Source organism: Schistocerca gregaria, chromosome 5 (assembly GCF_023897955.1).
Source record: "Schistocerca gregaria isolate iqSchGreg1 chromosome 5, iqSchGreg1.2, whole genome shotgun sequence".
NCBI lineage: Eukaryota > Metazoa > Arthropoda > Insecta > Orthoptera > Acrididae > Schistocerca > Schistocerca gregaria.
In genome coordinates, this window is record NC_064924.1 from 415,555,952 (window position 1) to 415,577,725 (window position 21,774).

Consider the following 21,774-nt stretch of genomic DNA (forward strand, 5'->3'; position numbering starts at 1 on the left):
GGCCAGGGTAGTTGACTTACACCTTCCAGAGCACGTTGGGTGGCACGGGATACATGCGGACGTGCATTGTCCTGTTGGAACAGCAAGTTCCTTTGCCGGTCTAGGAATGGTAGAACGATGGGTTCGATGACGGTTTGGATGTACCGTGCACTATTCAGTGTCCCCTCGACGATCAGCAGAGGTGTACGGCCAGTGTAGGAGATCGCTCCCCACACCATGATGCCGGGTGTTGGCCCTGTGTGCCTCGGTCGTATGCAGTCCTGATTGTGGCGCTCACTTGCACGGCGCCAAACACGCATACGACCATCATTGGCACCAAGGCAGAAGCGACTCTCATCGCTGAAGACGACACGTCTCCATTCGTCCCTCCATTCACGCCTGTCGCGACACCACTGGAGGCGGGCTGCACGATGTTGGGGCGTGAGCGGAAGACGGCCTAACGGTGTGCGGGACCGTAGCCCAGCTTCATGGAGACGGTTGCGAATGGTCCTCGCCGATACCCCAGGAGCAACAGTGTCCCTAATTTGCTGGGAAGTGGCGGTGCGGTCCCCTACGGCACTGCGTAGGATCCTACGGTCTTGGCGTGCATCCGTGCGTCGCTGCGGTCCGGTCCCAGGTCGACGGGCGCGTGCACCTTCCGCCGACCACTGGCGACAACATCGATGTACCGTGGAGACCTCACGCCCCACGTGTTGAGCAATTCGGCGGTACGTCCACCCGGCCTCCCGCATGCCCACTATACGCCCTAGCTCAAAGTCCGACAACTGCACATACGGTTCACGTCCACGCTGTCGCAGCATGCTACCAGTGTTAAAGACTGCGATGGAGCTCCGTATGCTACGGAAAACTGGCTGACACTGACGGCGGCGGTGCACAAAGGCTGCGCAGCTAGCGCCATTCGACGGCCAACACCGCGGTTCCTGGTGTGTCCGCTGTGCCGTGCGTGTGATCATTGCTTGTACAGCCCTCTCGCAGTGTCCGGAGCAAGTATGGTGGGTCTGACACACCGGTGTCAATGTGATCTTTTTTCCATTTCCAGGAGTGTATATACCTCTTGGATCTCCACTGCTCTGGGAACAGCTCCTTGGAGCCTAATATGATGGCTGACTAAGCCAGAAATATTACAACGTCTCTCATGTTACTATTTATCTCCGGTAACCTAACCGCTACTACGTCTGCCTGGTCTCTGCATTGTGTCTCTAATTTCCTACCTTGCATAGCCTTTGATGGCTCCGAATAGCCTTAAGCGTAACAACGTACAAGACGTTACGTCGTCAATATGTGACACGGTATTTCTAACTATTGACATAGTGTTCCACATGACTTTTTTGTGACAGGGCCGTTAAATAATCGTGAGTAAACTAGCCATGGTTTCCTTCGGGGTTAGCGTCAACCTCTCATTGTCATCCTTATCGTTATGCTTTATTTTGATATAGTCATATAGCTGCAGCTCGAGGTAAGCAGAACGGACAAAAATAAGTCACCTCCAAAAGCATACTGGATGCCGCCTCTGGCCTCGGTAACGGACTCAGTTCGGCGAGGGAGAAAGTCCGCAAGTTCCGTTATGTACACTGTACCCAGATCCAACTACTCAGTGATGACTAGATCCCAGATTGCAAATAGTTCATTCCTACATTTCACCCGCTGTTCCCGGTAGTCCTAAATATTTTCTATTGGACTGAGATCGGGTGATTTAGCGGGCCAGCCGAGGTGCGATTTGGTGACTAAATGTTGGCCGGACCAGGTACGTACGGTTAAAGCCCTGTGGACATTACTATTGTCATCTCGGAAGACGCGAGTGATCACAGTACACTCATCACGCAGATGTAGAAGAAGGGCAACACTTGGTCACCGAGAAAGTTAACATAAACATACTGGTTCATGTTCAAAATAACGTGAATGAGCGGGACCTATACATGCTACGAAAAATTGTCTCAAAACTTCACAGAATCTGTTCCAGTTTGAACTACACCCTCTACACACATTGTAGGTTAGACGTCTCATTGGGCCACTGGTGTACTCCTCTGTGAACCGGGTATTAAATTTGCTTGCACATTTTTTCCTCCTTACATTTGAGCCTTGAGAATGGCAGCGTGTGCTCCTGTCAAAATATCGGCGGTGTTCGACGACGTCACCCGGTAGCAAACCCGTAAGTTATTTGAACATTCGATTCGCCGGGAAACGTTAAAGAGATGAAATCGTTTGTCAGCTCTGCACTAGAGGAGTATTCCAGTGGTGTTCCGCGGACGATGTCCTCCCAGTGTGCGCATGCACAGACTTTCGCCCATCAGTCAGCGCGTGAGGCCTCTCCCTGGACCGTAACTCTCGCCGCAGTGAGTGAGAGTTTCACTGCGGTAACCGCCGCCTTTGGGTCAGACCGTATTTCCTCAGGCTCTGCTCCTTTCTCCCGGGTATCTGTGGTCAGTTTGTCGCTAGCTCCGTGATCAGGACACCGCCATACGCCACAGAAGGGGCCCCATCCGGTCTGAACTCAACATGAAACTGAGTATGCGTATTGCTCCTAATGAGGACCCGTATATATATATATATATATATATATATATATATATATATATATATATATATATATATATATATATATATATATATCGCAAACCACTGCAAACTTAGTGACGAAGGGAACATCGTACCACAATTATCAGTTTCCGATTTTTTTTCCTACTCCATTCAGATGCTTTTTCTTTCTCTCTCTCTCTCTCTCTCTCTCTCTCTCTCTCTCTCTCTCTCTCACTCCCTCTCTCTCTCTCCCTCTCTCTCTCTCTCTTTCTTTCTTTCTTTTTCATCAATCTTCTGACTGGCTTGACGCAGTCCGTCACGAATTCCTCTCTTGTTGCAACCTCTTCATTTCAGAGAGTAGCACTTGTAACCTACGTCCTCAGTTATTTGCTGGTTGTATTCCAATCTCCGTCTTCCACTATAGTTTTTACCCTCTACGTCTCCATCTAGCACCATGGAGGTTATTCCCTGACATCTTAGCAGATATCCTATCAGTCTATCCTTCTTCTAGTCAGTGTTTTCCATATATTCCTTTCCTCGCCGATTCTGCACAGGAACTCGTCATTCCTTACTTTATCTGGCTACCTAATTTTCAACATTTGCCTCTAGCACCACATTTCAAATGATTCGATTGTCTTCTGTTTTGATTTTCCCACAATCCACGTTTCACGACCAACAGTCTGCTGTGCTCCAACGTACATTCTCAGAAATTTCTTGCTCAAATTAAGGCCTATATTTGGGACTAGTAGGTTTCTCTTGTCCAGGAATGCCCTTTGCGCCAGCGCTAGTCTGCTTTTGATGTCCTTGCTCCGTCCGTCATTCCTTAACTTCATCTGCTTCGTGATCACCAATCCTGTTGTTAAGTTTCTCGCTGTTCTCATCTCTGCTACTTTTCATTACTCTTATCTTTCTTCGATTTAATCTCATTTCATATTCTCTACTCATTAGACTGCTCATTCCATTCAGCAGATCCCGTAATTCTTTTTCGTTTTCACTGAGGATAGCAATGTCATCAGTTTAATCCGAACACTTTGTTCTTCATCTTCCACTCTCATTATTCCCTGTCACCTCTTGCATATGTTGCATCTTACCCATCTCTCCCTACAGGTTAACCCTATATCTCCCAGAATTTTGAACATCTTTCACCATTTGACTTTGTCGAACGCTATTTCCAAGTCGACAAATCCTTGAACGTTTCTTGATTTTTCTGTAGTCTTGCTTCCATTATCACTCGCAACGTCATAAGTGCCTCTCTGGTGCCTTTACCTTTTCTATTGCCAAACTATCCATGACCTAACACATCATCAATTTTCTTTTCCATTCTTCTATATATTCTTCTTGTCAGTAACTCGGATCCATGATACGTTAAACTGGTTGTGCTGTAACTCCAGCACTTGTCGCTATTGCTTGTCTTCAGAATTATGGGCTAGTATTTTTCCGAAAGTCAGATGGTATATCGTCAGATTCATACGTGCTATACACCAACGTGTATAGTCTTTTTGTTGCCTCTTTCCCCAATGAACCTAACACAACACAAACTTTAGAGCAGAAGCATTGTCGTACTATCCTTGAATACCAGTCGTCCAAATTTGCGCAACTTGAGTTCCCGACAGTAACCTCGCCTTTCATCGAAAGATTGCCTTTAGGTTCCCCGGGGCTCTCTGTTACACTTTCGTATCAGCTGTACCAAATTGTTGCGATCCTGACAGCGCGCCTCTAAATGCGTTCAAAGTATGTTAACAAGCCTAATTGACAAGAATTCCAACGCCGAAATAATAGTCTAAAACATGTCGCCTTAGCATCTTCCATGCGATTTCCTTTCCATATCCACAGCACATACTCAGTATTATCAAATGGTTCAAATGTCTCTGAGCACTATGGGACGTAACATCTTAGGTCATCAGTCCCCTAGAACGCAGAACTACTTAAACCTAACTAACCTAAGGACATCAGAGGCAGGATTCGAACCTGCGACCGTAGCAGTCCCGCGGTTCCGGACTGTACCGTCTAGAACCGCAAGGCCACTTCAGTATTATCATTATCATCAACATATCATCATCATCATCATCATCATCATCATCATAATCATCATCACCACCACCAACTTCCTTTCAAGGATTAGGCTGTTGCCTGTTCCCAGCTCACAAACAAAATCTTCGCATCTTTTTCAAGGTCTTCGAATACCGCTCTCCCATTCGGCTTGGAGTTCAGGATATTCTGGAAAATTCTGTGGCCTGACATTCTATGAGGTATTGTCTCCAGTCTTCATGACATTTTTGAGTTCTTGTATTCATGTTGAAAATATTTTATTCTGTTCTAATATATTCAGTTTTTAATTATGTCTCTCCTTTTGCAGCCCTTCATCTTCCTTAGGAAACCTCATCTTTGTCGTTTCAATCTTTTTTTTATTTTTGTATTACCAGACATTATATAGTTATATTTCTCGCATCTTCCCCCTATGAAACATGGACCTTGCCGTTGATGGAGAGGCTTACGTGCCTCAGCGATACAGATGGCCGCACCGTAGGTGCAACCACAACGGAGGGGTATCTGTTGAGAGGCCAGACAAACGTGTGGTTCCTGAAGAGGGGCAGCAGCCTTTTCAGTAGTTGCAGGGGCAACAGTCTGGATAATTGACTAACCTGGCCTTGTAATACAAACCAAAACGGCCTTGCTGTGCTGGTACTGCGAACGGCTGAAAGCAAGGGGAAACTAAAGCCGTAATTTTTCCCGAGGGCATGCAGCTTTACTGTATGGTTAATGAAGATGGCGTCCTCTTGGGTAAAATATTCGGATCTCCGGGCGGGGACTACTCAAGAGGACGTCGTTATCAGGAGAAAGAAAACTGGCGTTCTACGGATCGGAGCGTGGAATATCAGATCCCTTAATCGGGCAGGTAGGTTAGAAAATTTAAAAAGGCAAATGGATAGGTTAAAGTTAGATATAGTGGGAATTAATGAAGTTCGGTCGCAGGAGGAACAAGACTTTTGGTCAGGTGAATACAGGGTTATAAATACAAAATCAAATAGGGGTAATGCAGGAGTAGGTTTAATAATCAATTAAAAAATAAGAGTGCGGGTAAGCTTCTACAAACAGCATAGTGAACGCATTATTGTGGCCAAGACAGACACGAAGCCCACGCCTACTACAGTAGTACAAGTTTATATGCCAACTAGCTCTGCAGTTGATGAAGAAATTAATGAAATAAAATGATGAGATAAAAGAAATTATTCAGGTAGTGAAGGGAGACGAAATTTTAATAGTCATGGGTGATTGGAATTCGAGAGTAGGAAAAGGGAGAGAAGGAAACATAGTAGGTGAATATGGATTGGGGCTAAGAAATGAAAGAGGAAGCAGCCTGGTAGAATTTTGCACAGAGCATAACTTAATCATAGCTAACACTTGGTTCAAGAATCATAAAAGAAGATTGTATACATGGAGAAATCCTGGAGATACTAGAAGGTATCAGATAGATTATAAAATGGTAAGACAGAGATTTAGGAAACAGGTTTTAAATTGTAAGACATTTCTAAGGGCAGATGTGGACTCTGACCACTATTGGTTATGAACTGTAGATTAAAACTGAAGAAATTGCAAAAAGGTGGGAATTTAAAGAGATGAGACCCGGATAAAGTGACTAAACCAGAGGTTGTACAGAGTTTCAGCGAGAGCATAAGGGAACAATTGACAGGAATGGAGGAAAGAAGTACAGTAGAAGAAGAACGGGTAGCTCTGAAGGATGAAGTAGTGAAGGCAGCAGAGGGTGGAAGGAGAATATAGAGCGTCTATACAAGGGCGATGTACTTGAGGACAATATAATGGAAATGGAGGAGAATGTAGATGAAGATGAAATGGGAGATACAATACTGCGTGAAGTGTTTGACAGAGCACTGAAAGACCTGAGTCGAAACAAGGCCCCGGGAGTGGAAAACATCTACCATCTGGTGAGCAAGATATACGAGACAGGCGAAATACCCTCAGACTTCAAGAAGAATATAATAATTTCAATCCCAAAGAGCGCAGGAGTTGACAGATGTGAAAATTACCGAACTATCAGTTTAGTAAATCACAGCTGCAAAATACTAACACGAATTCCTTACAGACGAATGGAAAAACTCGGGGAAGATCAGTTCGGATTCCGTAGAAATATTGGAACACGTGAGGCAATACTGACCTTACGACTTACCTTAGAAAAAAGATTAAGGAAAGGCAACCCTACGTTTCTAGCATTTGTAGACTTACAGAAAGCTTTTGACAATGTTGATTGGAATACTCTCTTTCAAATTCTAAAGGTGGCAGGGATAAAATACAGGGAGCGAAAGGCTATTTACAATTTGTACAAAACCAGATGGCAGTTATAAGAGTCGAGGGGCGTGAAAGGGAAGCAGTGGTTGGGAAGGGAGTAAGACAAGGTTGTAGCCTCTCCTCCATATTATTCAATCTGCATATTGAACAAGCAGTAAAGGAAACAAAAGAAAAATTCGGAGTATGCATTAAAATCCATGGAGAATAAATGAAAACATTGAGGTTCGCCGATGACATTGTAATTCTGTCAGAGACAGCAAAGGACTTGGAAAAGCATTGGACGGAACAGACAGTGTCTTGAAGACGATGAACTGTGGATGTTACATTTCAGATGTGTTACGACCCGTGGCTCTACCCTTCATTCGATCCCTGCGAAACACTACATTTCAGCAGGATAATGCACGACCGCATGTTGAGGGTCATGTACGGGCCTTTCTGGATACTAGAAATGTTCGACTGCTGCCCTGGCCAGCACATTCTCCAGATTTCTCACTAATTGAAAACGTCTGGTCAATGGTGGCTGAGCAACTGGCTCGTCGCAATACGCCAGTCACTACTCTTGATGAACTGTGGTATCGTTTTGAAGCTGCATGGGTAGCTGTACCTGTACACGCCATCCAAGCTCTGTTTGACTCAATGCCCAGGCGTATCAAGGCCGTTATTACGGCCAGAGGTGGGTGTTCTCGGTACTCATTTCTCAGGATCTATGCACCCAAACTGCGTGAAAATGTAATCACGTGCCAGTTCTAGTATAATATATTTGTCCAATGAATACCCGTTTATCATCTGCATTTCTTCTTGGTGTAGCAATTTTATTGGCCAGTAGTGTACTTTGTGCACATAGTTAGACAACCGACTCGTGAGGGTAACATCGTAGACCTCAGGGCAACAGACAGACCTGAACTTATCGAATCAGTTAACAGATCAAGGTATTAGTGACCGTAAGGCTGTGATAGCACCTATGGTAACGGGTCTTACAGAGAATGTTAAGGAAGATAGGAAGATATTTTTGCACAGCAAGACTGACAACATACAAATTTCAAAGCTTATGGGCAGTCAGCATCAAATTTTCGGTGATGAGGACGAAGATGTAGAGGACAAATGGAAGAAATTGCATGACATCGTCCACTGTGACCTAGACAAGTACGTTGCGAGTACGGTCTTAGAGGATGGGAAAGACCCACCATGCATCAATAGCCTTGTTAGAAAACTACTACGTAAACAAAGAGAACTTCATCTCAGATTCAAGAAAATTAAAAACCTAGCTGACGAACAAAAGCTGGACGAAGCGAAAATGAGCGAAAGGAGAGGAAAGAGAGAAGTGTTCAGTAACTTTGAATGTAAAACTTTGTCAACAAGACTGAGTAAAAACCGTAAGAGATTTTGGTCGTACGTAAAATCAATAAGTGGGTCACAATCATCTGTTGATTCACTCAGTGACCATATTGGCACCTGAAACGGCAGGTAACAGAGACAAGGCCGAAATACTGAATTTGGTCTTCCGAAATTTTTTCACCGTGGAAGATCGTAACACGGTCCCTCCTTTCAATCGTCGTACGAACGTCGCAATGGCAGATGTTGAGATAACCGATCGCGGAATAGAAAAACAGCCACAGCATATAGCAGTGGAAAGGCGTCAGAACTAAATGCGATACCTGTAAGATTCTACAAAGATTATGCATAAGAACTTGCTCCCATTCTATCAATATTTTATCGTAGATCCCTTGAGTAACGAAGGGTACCTAGCGATGGATGAAAGCGCAGGTCATTTCCGTTTTTAAGAAGGGCTGTAGGACACAATTATAGACCTATATCGTTGACGTAAATCTGTTGTAAAATTATGGAACATGTTTTATGCTCAAGAATTATGACGTTTTCGGAGAGTGAAATCTCCTCCATAAAAATCAACTTGGATTCCTCAAACAGAGATCCCGCGAAACTCATTGAAAGTGTCTGCAGCAGTGTTCAATCCGTCACAAAGGCGTGGAGCGTAAATTCCATATTAACGTCCATTAACAGTTGTCCGGGTACTTTCGATCTGATACTGTACTTAATGCAGTGCTGTCGACTGCCTTTCATTACTTGAGGTTTACTGCTCGCAGTTTCCAAACTCAACGGTACTTAATGTAATCTCGACAACAGCAACTCATCAGATCTCACTCGCCATGGCGAATGGTGCTTCATTGCCTATAATTCAAGGCACGCGATGCACACAGTATTTCACGGTCGGTGTTCGAATATTGCTTTCGAATACAAAAACAGTGCTCTCCGAGCTTCCGCGACTGTTTCGCACAATATGAAGGCGACAGAAATTACTTTCACTCAGTGCCGGAATATGTTCTCAACGCGGCGTGAAATAAGGCCTTGAACTGCTTACCGCGTTCGGATGGATGCAAGTTTTCTTTGCTTTCTCCGCCTACGCTTCACGGCGGGTTCACAAGTTTTACGCCGAAATTAACGCAGAACGCAACCAGTCCTTCCGGAAAGGAGAGCGGTGAAGCAGAAGTCGTCCATCTTCTGAGGCAGGGAATGAGATCTGAGTTCAGTTAAAAGTGAGAAATCGACTTGGAGTAGCTCTCCACATTATAGCAATACTCGATAGACTCGTCAATACAACATCGTCCCAACCAGAGTGATTGAAATGCTGATGTCTGTGACTCTGTCTAGGCACCTTGTTCACTGAAGCTAAAAAAAAAAAAAAAAAAAAAAAAAAAAAACTAGTACAGGCATGCATATTCAAATACAGAGATATGTAAACAGGCAGAATACCGCGCTGCGGTCAGCAACGCCTATATAAGACAATTGTCTGGTGCAGTTGTTAGATCGGTTACTTCTGCTACAATGACAGGTTGTCTAGATTTAAGTGAATCTGAACGTGGTGTTGTAGTCTACGCATGAGCGATGGGACACAGCATCTCCGAGGTAGCAATGAAGTAGACATTTTCAAGCACGACCATTTCACGAGTGTACCGTAGAATCAGGACTCCGGTAAAACATCAAATCTCCGACATCGCTGCGGCCTGTAACCGATACTGCAAGAACGGGACCAATGACGACTGAATAGAATCGTTCATCGTGACAGAAGTGCAACCCTTTTGCAAACTGCTGCAGATTTCAATGCTTGGCCATCAGCAAGAGTCAGTGTGTTATCGATGGAACGAAACATCAATGATATGGCCTTTCGTGTACCCTTAATGACTGCACTACACAAAGCCTTACGCCTCGCCTGACCCCGTCAAAACCAACAATGGACTGTTGTAGATTGGAGACATGTTGCGTGGTCGGACGAGTCTCGTTTCAAATCGTATCGAGTGGATGGACATGTACGGGTATGGAGACACCCTCACGAATCCATGGACCCTGCATGTCAGCAGAGGACTGTTCAAGCTGGTGGAGGCTCTGTAATGGTGTGAAGCGTCTTAAGTTAGAGTGATATGGGAGTGTTACTGGAGCCACGATGTACCAATTCTGGACGTTTGGGGTGTCGCATGGTCCTGCTGGAATTGCTCAAGTCCGTCGGAATGCACAATGTACATGAATGGATGCAGGTGATCAGACACTGATACTTCTAGATATGACGCTGACAGGTGACAGCTACGTAAGCTACCCCCCCCCCCCCCCCCCATGACAAGAACATTATTGAGCACATCTGAGAAGCCTTACCCCTCGTACTCTTACGGATTTCTGGACAACCCTGCAGGATTTATGGTGTCAGTTCCCTCCAGCACTATTTCAGACATTAGTCGAGTCCATATCACGCTGTTTTGCGGCACTTCTGCGTGCTCGTGGGGGTCCTACACGATATTAGGCAGATGTACCAGTTTCTCTGGCTCTACAGTGTAGAAAGCAGCAGCACTTTGATACTTGGCGCAAAGGTACTGCGAAAAGAATGTACCAGTAGCATACAAGATGTCTGTTGCACAACGATATTCCTCTCGTTAGTGCTGCTAACATGCTTTCCTTAATCTGAGGACCGTATTACGCAGTTTAAAAACAGCGTAAATTTCTCTCATTCCTGACTGTTCGGCATCTACTCTGCCTTAACAGTAAACATAAACATTTTGTCGATCTGAAATTCTCAGTTCGAATGTGGCAAATAGCATTACATACAGGGACAAGAACCAGTAATTTGAATGCAACATTTATTCCAGAACTCTTCCACAAATTTTTCGCCCCTTATTTTGAGGCAATCAAAGTGTTCAGCAAGAAGTTAGTCGTCTCAAACACTTCAGGTGAATACGAAGAGTATTCTCTCACTAAGGTCAAGACAAATTACGTATGATCTTTATGTATGAGTTTGTGCATCGTCTCATATGACTCTATTGTTATGATACATTATGGTGCTGGTCAGTGGGTTGGAAGTAGGTGCCAATTGAGGCAGTAGGTTTTCAGTACTTCCAGGTCTCCATTCAATATTTTGTAGAGGTCATTAAAATTTTTGCATTGATATTAGATGGCCAAGTCGTCATTTTGTGTCTGGCCTGACGGCAATATATAGTTTGAAGAGAATGGGTGTTAGTGCCGAACCTTGCGGCAGGCCGTTATTCAGAACTATGATCTTGCTGTTCAAGGTGTGCAGGGAAATCTTGGTTTTCTTGTCTGTTAAGTTTTTGACTAAGGTGTAAGATAGTCTGCATCTGACAATTCTAATTAGCCTATGCAGTAGCCCCTCAATACATAGTGTATCGTAAGCTTATGTAAGATCTATGATCAGACCGCAGTGCAGATTATGAGGAACAGCACTTGATCGCTAACAATTTCTACCTGCTCTAACAGTCGCTTGGTATATAGGAAGGTTGACTTCAGTGTACACAGTTAAACTAGTCAGTAATATTCTCGTAAATAGTTTGTATGAGGATCACAGCAGGATATTGCTCTGAAATTCTTTGGCTTTTAGCACAGCTATGACCCCTGCTTCTTTCCAGACCTTAGGGATTGTAATTGTTCAGAGGCATTCTGCGCAGAGTTTGGCCAACCACCTTCTCCCCAATGTTCCTAGTTCCTTCAAGAATTTTGGTAGGATCTCGTCAAGCCCATCAACTTTTCCTACCTTTATCAGCTAAAAGGCCTGGATAATCTCTTCTGTTTCACCTTCTTTCAAAATTTGCGTGTTGACTGAATTATTAACTAAAATATTTTTCGGGGTACTTGAAATCTCTTTCTTTTCTGCATACGTGATCATCTGACAGTAAACCGTCGATGCTGATAAAACTACAAATAGTGAACGATGGGTTGAAAGAGTAGACCTTGACTGTACGTATAATTCAGTTAAAGTCTCGACAGTTACTGATAAAATAATGAGTAGTTATGCATTACTTGTAACACAGTACCATAATGCCTTTTTATATCTACACTACAAGCCATTGAAATTACTACACCAATAAGAACTACAGATGATAAACGGGTATTCATTGGACAAATATAGTATACTAGAACTGACACGTGATTACATTTTCACGCAGTCTGGGTGCATAGATTCTGAGAAATCAGTACCCAGAACAACCACCTCTGGCCGTAATAACAGCCGTGATACGCCTGGGCATTGAGTCAAACAGAGCTTGTATGACGTGTACAGGTACAGCTGCCCATGAAGATTCAACACGATACCACAATTCATAAAGAGTAGTGACTGGCGTATTGTGACGAGCCAGTTGCTCGGCCACCATTGACCAGACGTTTTCAGTTAGTGAGAGATCTGGAGAATGTGCTGGCCAGGACAGCCGTCGAACATTATCTGTATCCAGAAAGGCCCGTACAGGACCTGCAACATGCGCTCGTGCATTATCCTGCTGAAGTGTAGTGTTTCGCAGGGATCGAATGAAGGGTAGAGCCACGGGTCGTAACACATCTGAAATGTAACGTCCACTGTTCAAAGTGCAGTCAATGCGAATACGAGGTGACCCAGACGTGTAACCAATGGCACCCCAAACCATCACGCCGGGTGGTACGCCAGTAAGAAGATAACTAATACACGCTTCCAATGTGCGTTCACCGCGATGTCACCAAACACGGATGCGACCATCATGATGCTGCAAACAGAACCTGGATTAATCCGAAAAAATGACGTTTTGCCAGTCGTGCACCCAGGTTCGTCGTTGAGTACACCATCGCAGGTGCTCCTGTCTGTGATGCAGTGTCAAGGGTAACCGCAGCCACGGTCTCCGAGCTGATAGTCCATGCTGCTGCAAACGTCGTCGAACTGTTCGTGCAGATGTTTGTTGTCTTGCAAACGTCCCCATCTGTTGACTCAGGAATCGAGACGTGGCTGCACGATCCGTTACAGCCATGCGGATAAGATGCCTGTCATCTCGAGTGCTAGTGATACGAGACCATTGGGATCCAGCACGGCGTTCCGTATTACTCTCCTAAACCCACCGATTCCATATTCTGCTAACAGTCATTGGATCTCGACCAACGCAAGCAGCGAAGTCGCGATACGATGATCCGCAACCGCGACAGGCTACAATCCGACCTTTATCAAAGTCGGAATCGTGATGGTACGCATTTCTCCCCTATACACGAGGCATCACAACGTTTCACCAGGCAACGCCGGTCAACTGCTGTTTGTGTATGAGAAATCGGTTGGAAAGTTTCCTCTTGTCAGGACGTTGTAGGTGTCGCCACCGGCGCCAACCTTGTGTGAATGCTCTGAAAACCTAATCATTTGCATATCACAGCATCACCTTCCTGTCGGTTAAATTTCGCGTCTGTAGCACGTCAATTTCGTGGTGTAGCAATTTTAATGGCCAGTAGTGTATATGTCTGTATTTGAATAAGCATGCCTATACCAGTTGTTTGGCGCTTCAGTGTAAATTACGCTGCCAAATTAGTAATTCTCCCTTAAGGGGTCGGACCTGAGCCACCTTACGCTATGTCATTTTCTCGGAATGGACGACCGTGCAGCGTCTGTACGTAGAGAGAGAAAAACACGCCGATGCCGTTGCTTGTGCAGGTGGTGCGGTACACGCCCGGCACGGCAGAGGGCCGGCGCGTAGTGGAGTCGCACCTGTCGGCGCCCGCAGACGCTCGCGAGACGCTGGACCGCGCCGTGGTGGTGGCGGGCGAGGCGGGCGCCGAGGCGCAGCTGCAGCAGGCCGCCGCCGGCTACAGCCGCTACCTGCCGCTCAGCGTCGCGGGCGCCGCCTTCCCCGTGCCCGACGCGCTGCGCGGCCGCAACATCACCAGCGTCGTCATCCTCGCGCCGCTCGAGAGCCCGTCCCAGGTGAGTCACTAAACACCCCGCCACTGTTTCACAAGCAGGCTGTCAAAAGTTACGCCAGGCTGTTTGAGTAATGCAAACGGAGAAGCCGTATCGTAATAGCAATAGGGATCCCACAGGGTTCTATCTTTTGCGTTCAATTGACCTCGGAATACAGGGAGTTCCGAAGTGTTCTTATTAAACGTTCTAGGGGTAATGCATCACATCACTGGGAACGTCTTTTTGGAGACAAAATGCTCGCTAGCGCTTTCCAGCAACATGCAGCTTGTGTGTGAGATTTGTATTGCCTATCAGGGCAAGTCAAATGAAAACAGAACAACCGCCACAATGGTGCCTTGGAATTGTTGCATTCAGAAATAATCACTGTTGTATCCTCTTTGCCACTGTAGACTATTCTACCATAGGAATCAAGGGAGAGGATGTTGTTCATGTGGCCAGTATCCTCTATCTACAACATAACTGCACACGTGTATTAACAGGGTTCTTTATTTACTTTAACAGATACTTTAACAACCTCCATGTGTTGTGGTACAAGCTCTTCAATATTAATCCACGTTAGCCTCACTGCTGCTAAAGTACAAGTCCTGCCACTCACACTAATCTGGTCACAATGTACTGACAGATCCCAACTTGGAGTGCGAGTTAGTATGCCAGTGACCGAGTGGCTGTGATATTGACTGATACTGAGCCCTCCAGGCAGCGGCGGCGATCTAATTATTTGCGTCAAGAGGGCGTTGGCGGCGCGTTGCTTCCGAGTCTGTCTTTGGCCTCTCTCCTGATAGGCACGCTTCATCCGGCGCCTACTTTCGATCTTCTTGCTATATTTTTGCCGACCGGTGTGCTGGCAACAGCTTACGCCAGCACTATCACCACATATGTTAAGACATATATCCCACAAGGAGACAATACGATCAATTCCTGTTCCATAGAACGTGGTCAGCTACCAAAACCGACGTCTGTGCATGTCTTTCTTCATGTCGCCAGTGTGAAAATCACACTGAAAGATTCTGGCTGAAGCAGATGATGTTGCAGTATTTCGCAAACAAATCGTCGAAGTGTAGCCTTGGTCAGATTGCACTGAGGAACGATCGTTAGCAAAAGAATTCCATCTGACAGCATTCCGGGCATTTAGACATTACGGCACATCGCAGTTTTGCATAGTGTCTTTGTGACACTATGCATTGATTGTGGTTCCACACTCGAGGAACTCGACAACCAGAGTGTGCCTACAGTCAAAGAAGGAGGTCATCATGGCCTTAAGTGGTGCCATCACCTCGAGTCCAACGACAAAGCCGCCGGAGGAAATAACCCACATCTCCACCGTCAACGAAATCCAGAGCTGTTCACTCAAGTTCCTGTAAGATACACGATAACCCCGGCGCCATACTGTCAGTCGGATGAAGGCTACTCTTCAGCAGTTTGGTTGGGAAACACTGCAACATCCTCTGTAGAGCCCCAGTCTTTCGCTGTGTAATTTTTAAATCTTTGGTGACCTGAAGAAAGACATGCGTGGACATCAGTTTCAGTCGGACAAGGAAATGCAAGAGTGGGTGTGGTTGTGGATCTATCAACAGGCAACCATATTCTGCGAAACAGAAATTGATCGTCTCGTCTCCCAGTGGAATAAATATATTAACGCATGTGGCGATCACTTTTCAATGAAACCATCCCATGGTCTCGTAGTGGCGCATGTTCAGTTTTCATTTGACTGTTCCTTATATAATCCAGTCATCTGCTCTGCATGAGAGGGGGTAAGATGGGTTCCTGATTTACTTCTAAAATACTTTTCTCAAAATTACAGACACTCATTCTGGAGGTCTTCTTATTGGAAATCACTCTATCAGTTTACTGGAGTAGTTAGTATGCAGATGCTGCACTCGTGGGTAGTAGATACCTATAGTTCGGAGAAACCTCGTCATCACAGGGCTGGAGAATTCAGTAAAAAGAAATCTAGCATTGCACAGACGTATCAGTGAACATATTGTCTCTGACAAAAGCTGTTTCCCATGACTTGTTCTGACACCGCTATATGTTTGAAGCAAAACCCTGAAACACATTGTTTATGTCAAGTCTATGCCATTTTGTTTGAATCAGGAGGCAGAATTAGTCCTGTTCACAAATTATACAAGCATTGTTGTAAAGCCATGCAAAAAACTATGAACAGAGAGAATAATAATTTTGTGCTAGCTTTAAACGAAGAAGAAGGGAAACAAGAAAAAAAAGTAGTTTATTCAGTGCCTTAGGTGTCAATATTGATGAAGTCTTAAATGGGTCAAACCACTTAGTAGACTTGCTAAAAAGTTTAGGTTTGACTATTTTTAGCATAAGAATAATACCCAATTTTGGGGATGCAGAAGACAGTTAATTAAATATTTTGCATATTTTCATTCACTGATGTCAGACAAAAAGTATTCATTTCACAAAAGAAACTAATTAAAATTATGTGTGTGGTTAACTTCCCTAAAGCTTGCAGACACTTCCTTGAGCAGCGCCACAATACATTTATTCACTGAAATCTGTTATCAACAAACCATCTAAGTTTGACAGTAACAGAGATATTCACAAGTACACGATTATAAGAATAAATTATCCACGTTGCCCTTTAATGTAACTAACTTTGGCGCAGAAACAGATGAAATACGCAGCTATGTAACGCTTTGACAATCTACTGATGAAAATAAATTATCTGACATTAAATATGTTCCTCCTTAACAACAGTTTCTATACAATAGAGAAATTCTTGTATGGTCTTGAATCGAAATAATTAGTCATTTCTAGAGGAAAAACTTGTGGATGGATAGCATATATATATGGTGGAGGTGGTAAGGTCCCATACTCCGAGAAGTGTAGGAGACAATGCAGGAGACCTGCACTGCCGACTAGGCAAGGTTTATATACTTCCTCATTATATATATATATATATATATATATATTGTTGTGTCGCTGCCTCTGCCTATGGGTTTTGCAACCCAACTCACAATGACTTCAAATACCAAGCATTAGATTTTCATATTCTCTCACTCACTATATGCAAACTATTAGTCCTACAACAAAATGAACAGGACCTTTTCGCAGGAAATTTAATGTAGTTAAATTCTCTACTATGATAAGTTTTATCCGGAGGCCATAGTTTCAGAATTATTCTACAAGAACGTACAAAAGTGATCTTTAAACAGGTTTTTATTGAATAATACGTAAACTGTGGCAACCATCGAAAACATATCGCAGTACAAAATCTAACTAAATTAAATTTCCTACAAAAATGTTCTGTTAATTTTTTCTGTAGGACCAATAGTTTGCACATAGAGAGCAAGAGAATGTGAAAATTTCAAACGTGGTTTTTGAAGGCGTTGCAGGTTGCATAAAATCTATAGGCAGGGGCAGCTGAACCACCCTGTACCACCTTTTTATACAGGGTGTTAACAGCGGCTATTGTGCAGTGGAATATGAGTTGGGTATTTTTACTCAAGTATTGTGTGTGTGTGTGTGTGTGTGTGTGTGTGTGTGTGTGTGTGTGTGTGTGTGTGTGTGTTTTCAGAATCATTTCTCCTGTTTACATTGGTTAAATTAGTAAGTACAGCTTCCAGCGTTCTTTTCATTAGCAGTGTCCACTCGTTTGTTATATAATTAGTTCCATAAAACCTCAGTTTATATTGGATGATACTGTGATTCCCACGGTCAAATTTGTTAGATAGGTCACAGAGAATGCAAACCAGTGTTTTTCTTTATCTAATGCTTGTAAAGTTACCTTCTCAGGTGATTTGCTCTTATGAAACTCAAATTGCTATTTACTAAGGACATTATAGTAGGACCCTGTTCCAAAGTACATCGCCTTCTCAGAAATTTTGGAAAATGATGTCACTAGCAAACAGGTAGATACTTATTGGCTTCTCTCCAGTCACCTCTCTTACAGGTGACACACGGGAGTTGGACGGTTTTTAATGAAATAATACTCAGTCAACTTTAAAATTAATGCATGTTTTTATTACACAAAATCAAAGCTCATTATTTGCCGTTTTAGTTAACAAAGTTATTTGTGAAAAATAATGTCGTCAAGGTGATGTCCATCACTTCGAATGCAGGACTCAAGTCTCTTCTCAAAATCCTCCATCACACGGACTAAAATCTCTGCAGGGATGGCAGCAATTTCTTGAATGATGGAATTTTCAACTCGTCCAAATTTCGTGGTTTGTGGCTATAGACACACTTCTTAAGGTACCCTTATAGAAAAAAGTCACATACTGACAAGTCGGGAGACCTGGGAGACCAAGGAACATTGCCAAAACGTGAGATAATCCGGCCAGGAAAGATGTCTCTAAGAGCTGTCATTGAAGTGTTTGTGGTGTGTGATGTTGCCCCATCCCGCTGGAACCAAGCGCGTTTTAAAGGAATTCTTCGTCTTCTTAGTTCGGGTTTCAAGAATGTAACGAACCGAATTAACAATATCTGTGGCCCCGTTCTCTTCAAAAAAAAATAAGGTCCAATAATGCCAACAGAGCAAGAGCACACCAGACTGTTACTTTTTCTGAATGTAGAGGACGCTGGTGGATAAGGTGTGGATGCTCTGGAGCCCAGTAACGTAGGTTTTGCTTATTCACGGTCCCGTTTAAATGAAAATGAGCTTCATCACTCATCAATAAAATTTCCTTTTCATTCGATCCCAAAATCACTTGCATTCTGTAAGCGAAGTCTTCTCGCACAGCAAAATCACTTTCCTTATGTTTTTGGACAATGAGTATCTTGTAGGGATGGAAATTTAATTCTTTATGCAAAATTCGTCTAACCTATTCACGATTGATTCGTAACTCACTAGCATGACGTCTAGCTGACTGTCCTGGGCTTCTGACTGCCGCTTGCCTTACCCTTTCAACATTTTCTGGTGTCGTTACTCTACGTCTCGGGCCAGGATGCCTCTTATCCAGTATGTTTCAAGTTGATCTGAAGTCTTCCACCCACTGAGGATCAGTGGACAAAGTTCAAAACCATTGTACAATATGCTTTAGATGAGTATGTGCCAAACAAGATCGTAAGAGATGGAAAAGAGCCACCGCGGTACAACAACCGAGTTAGAAAATTGCTGAGGAAGCAAAGGGAACTTAACATAAACATAGCCAAAGCCTTGCAGACAAACAAAAATTACGCGAAGCGAAATGTAGTGTGAGGAGGGCTTTGCGAGAGGCGTTCAATGAATTCGAAAGTAAAGTTCTATGTACTGACTTGGCAGAAAATCCTAAGAAATTTGGGTCTTATGTCAAAGCAGTAGGTGGATCAAAACAAAATGTCCAGACACTCTGTGAACAAAATGGTACTGAAACAGAAGATGACAGACTAAAGGCCGAAATACTAAATGTCTTTTTCCAAAGCTGTTTCACAGAGGAAGACTGCACTGTAGTTCCTTCTTTAGACTGTCGTACAGATGACAAAATGGTAGACATAGAAATAGACGACAGAGGGATAGAGGAACAATTAAAATCGCTCAAAAGAGGAAAGGCTGCTGCACCTGATGGGATATCAGTTCGATTTTACACAGAGTACGCGGAGGAACTTGGCCCCCTTCTTGCAGCGGATTACCGTAGGTCTCTAGAAGAGCGTAGCGTTCCAAAGGATTGGAAAAGGGCACAGGTCATCCCCGTTTTCAAGAAGGGACGTCGAACAGATGTGCAGAACTATAGACCTATATCTCTAACGTCGATCAGTTGTAGAATTTTGGAATACGTATTATGTTCGACTGTAATGACTTTTCTGGAGACTATAAATCTACTCTGTAGGAATCAGCATGGGTTTCGAAAAAGACGGTCGTGTGAAACCCAGCTCGCGCTACTCATCCACGAGACTCAGAGGGCCATAGACACGGGTTCACAGGTAGATGCCGTGTTTCTTGACTTCCGCAAGGCGTTCGATACAGTTCCACACAGTCGTTTAGTGAACAAAATAAGAGCATATGGACTATCAGACCAATTGTGTGATTGGATTGAAGAGTTCCTAGATAACAGAACGTAGCATGTCATTCTCAATGGAGAGAAGTCTTCCCAAGTGAGAGTGATTTCAGGTGTGCCGCAGGGGAGTGTCATAGGGCCGTTGCTATTCACAATATACATAAATGACCTTGTGGATGACATCGGAAGTTCACTGAAGCTTTTTGCGAATGATGCTGTAGTATATCGTGAGGTTGTTACAATGGAAAATTGTACTGAAATGGAGGACGATCTGCAGCGAATTGACGCATGGTGCAGGGAATGGCAATTGAGTCTCAAAGTAGACAAGTGTAGTGTGCTGCGAATACATAGAAAGATAGATCCCTTATCATTTAGCTACAAAATAGTAGGTCAGCAACTGGAAACAGTTAATTCCATAAATTATGTGGGAGTGCGCATTAGGAGTTATTTAAAATGGAATGATCATATAGAGTTGATCGTCGGTAAAGCAGATGCCAGACTGAGATTCATTGGAAGAATCCTAAGGAAATGCAGTCCGAAAACAAAGGAAGTAGGTTACACTACGCTTGTTCGCCCACTTGTTGAATACTGCTCAGCAGTGTGGGATCCGTACCAGGTAGGTTTGATAGAAGAGATAGAGAAAATCCAACGGAGAGCAGCGCGCTTCGTTACAGGATCATTTAGTAATCGCGAAAGCGTTACGGAGATGACAGATAAACTCCAGTGGAAGAATTTGCAGGAGAGACGGTCAGTAGCTCGGTACGGGCTTTTGTTGAAGTTTCGAGAACATACCTTCACCGAGGAGTCAAGCAGTATATTGCTCCCTCCTACGTACATCTCGCGAAGAGACCATGAGGATAAAATCAGAGAGATTAGAGCCCACACAGAGGCATACCGACAATCTTTCTTTCCCCGAACAACACGAGACTGGAATAGAAGGGAGAACCTATAGAGGTAATCAGGGAACCCTCCGCCACACACCGTCAGGTGGCTTGAGCAGTATGGATGTAGATGTAGATCTGAGGATTGTGTTACTGCTCGGAACAGCTCCATGTCGACCGACATTAAACGGCGCACGAAACAATCGCTGCGCAGCAATAATAGACTCACCGCTTTTCACGAAACTGTCATTGACAAACACTCAACGTTGCAAGTCCCACTGCTCCATAGTGACTGAGCAAATGAAATCGCGCCTTGTGTGGATCAGAACTATCCCCACTACAACCACCTCCCACCACCCCAGTACTATGCAGGTCAAAACCGTCCGTCTCCCCTGTGTCACCCTGTGCAAGGGGGTTTAACAATGGCCTATTGTGCCATGGTATAATGATGGGGTTCTGTTACTGAAGACTTCTTGTAGCTAATCGCATCTGTCCGTGTGATCGTATTTTGGTTATTAGTCGACGACGAGACGCAGTCGTAGTGGCGCACCTGACAATAGGTCTACGCTGCCGGGACGGAGGCTCGTCCAGTTGGTGTGGCTGTGGCTACTGACGCTATCCCTGTTTGCAGGAGGAGGGCGCGGCGAGCGCGCGCTCTGACGAGGACCCCCCATCGCTGCCCGCGAGGCTGGCCAAGGTGCTGGCCGTGGCCGACCGCAAGAACATCGACGACTGGCTGGCGGCCGAGAAGCAGCTGCCGTCCACCAAGCAGAGCATCGTGCTGCTCGTCACGCCGCCGTGAGTACCCACACCATTTCAGCTGCCACATTCTACAGGCTCTCTTTCGAAGATTAACCATATTAAACTTGCCCGCGAAAGGCAAAGGTCCCGAGTTCGAGTCTCGGTCGGGCACACA

At 44.4% G+C, this 21,774-nt stretch overlaps 1 protein-coding gene across 1 annotated transcript in view; it reads left to right on the forward strand.

The window, feature by feature from the left end:
• The window catches only part of LOC126272397 (uncharacterized), a 125,425-nt gene that overhangs the window by 99,599 nt on the left and 4,052 nt on the right, over positions 1–21,774 (forward strand). The window contains exons 6-7 of the mRNA XM_049975220.1: positions 13,775–14,044; positions 21,490–21,656. Of these exons, the coding sequence (XP_049831177.1) occupies positions 13,775–14,044; positions 21,490–21,656 (437 nt within the window). The remainder of the gene's footprint in view (positions 1–13,774; positions 14,045–21,489; positions 21,657–21,774) is intronic.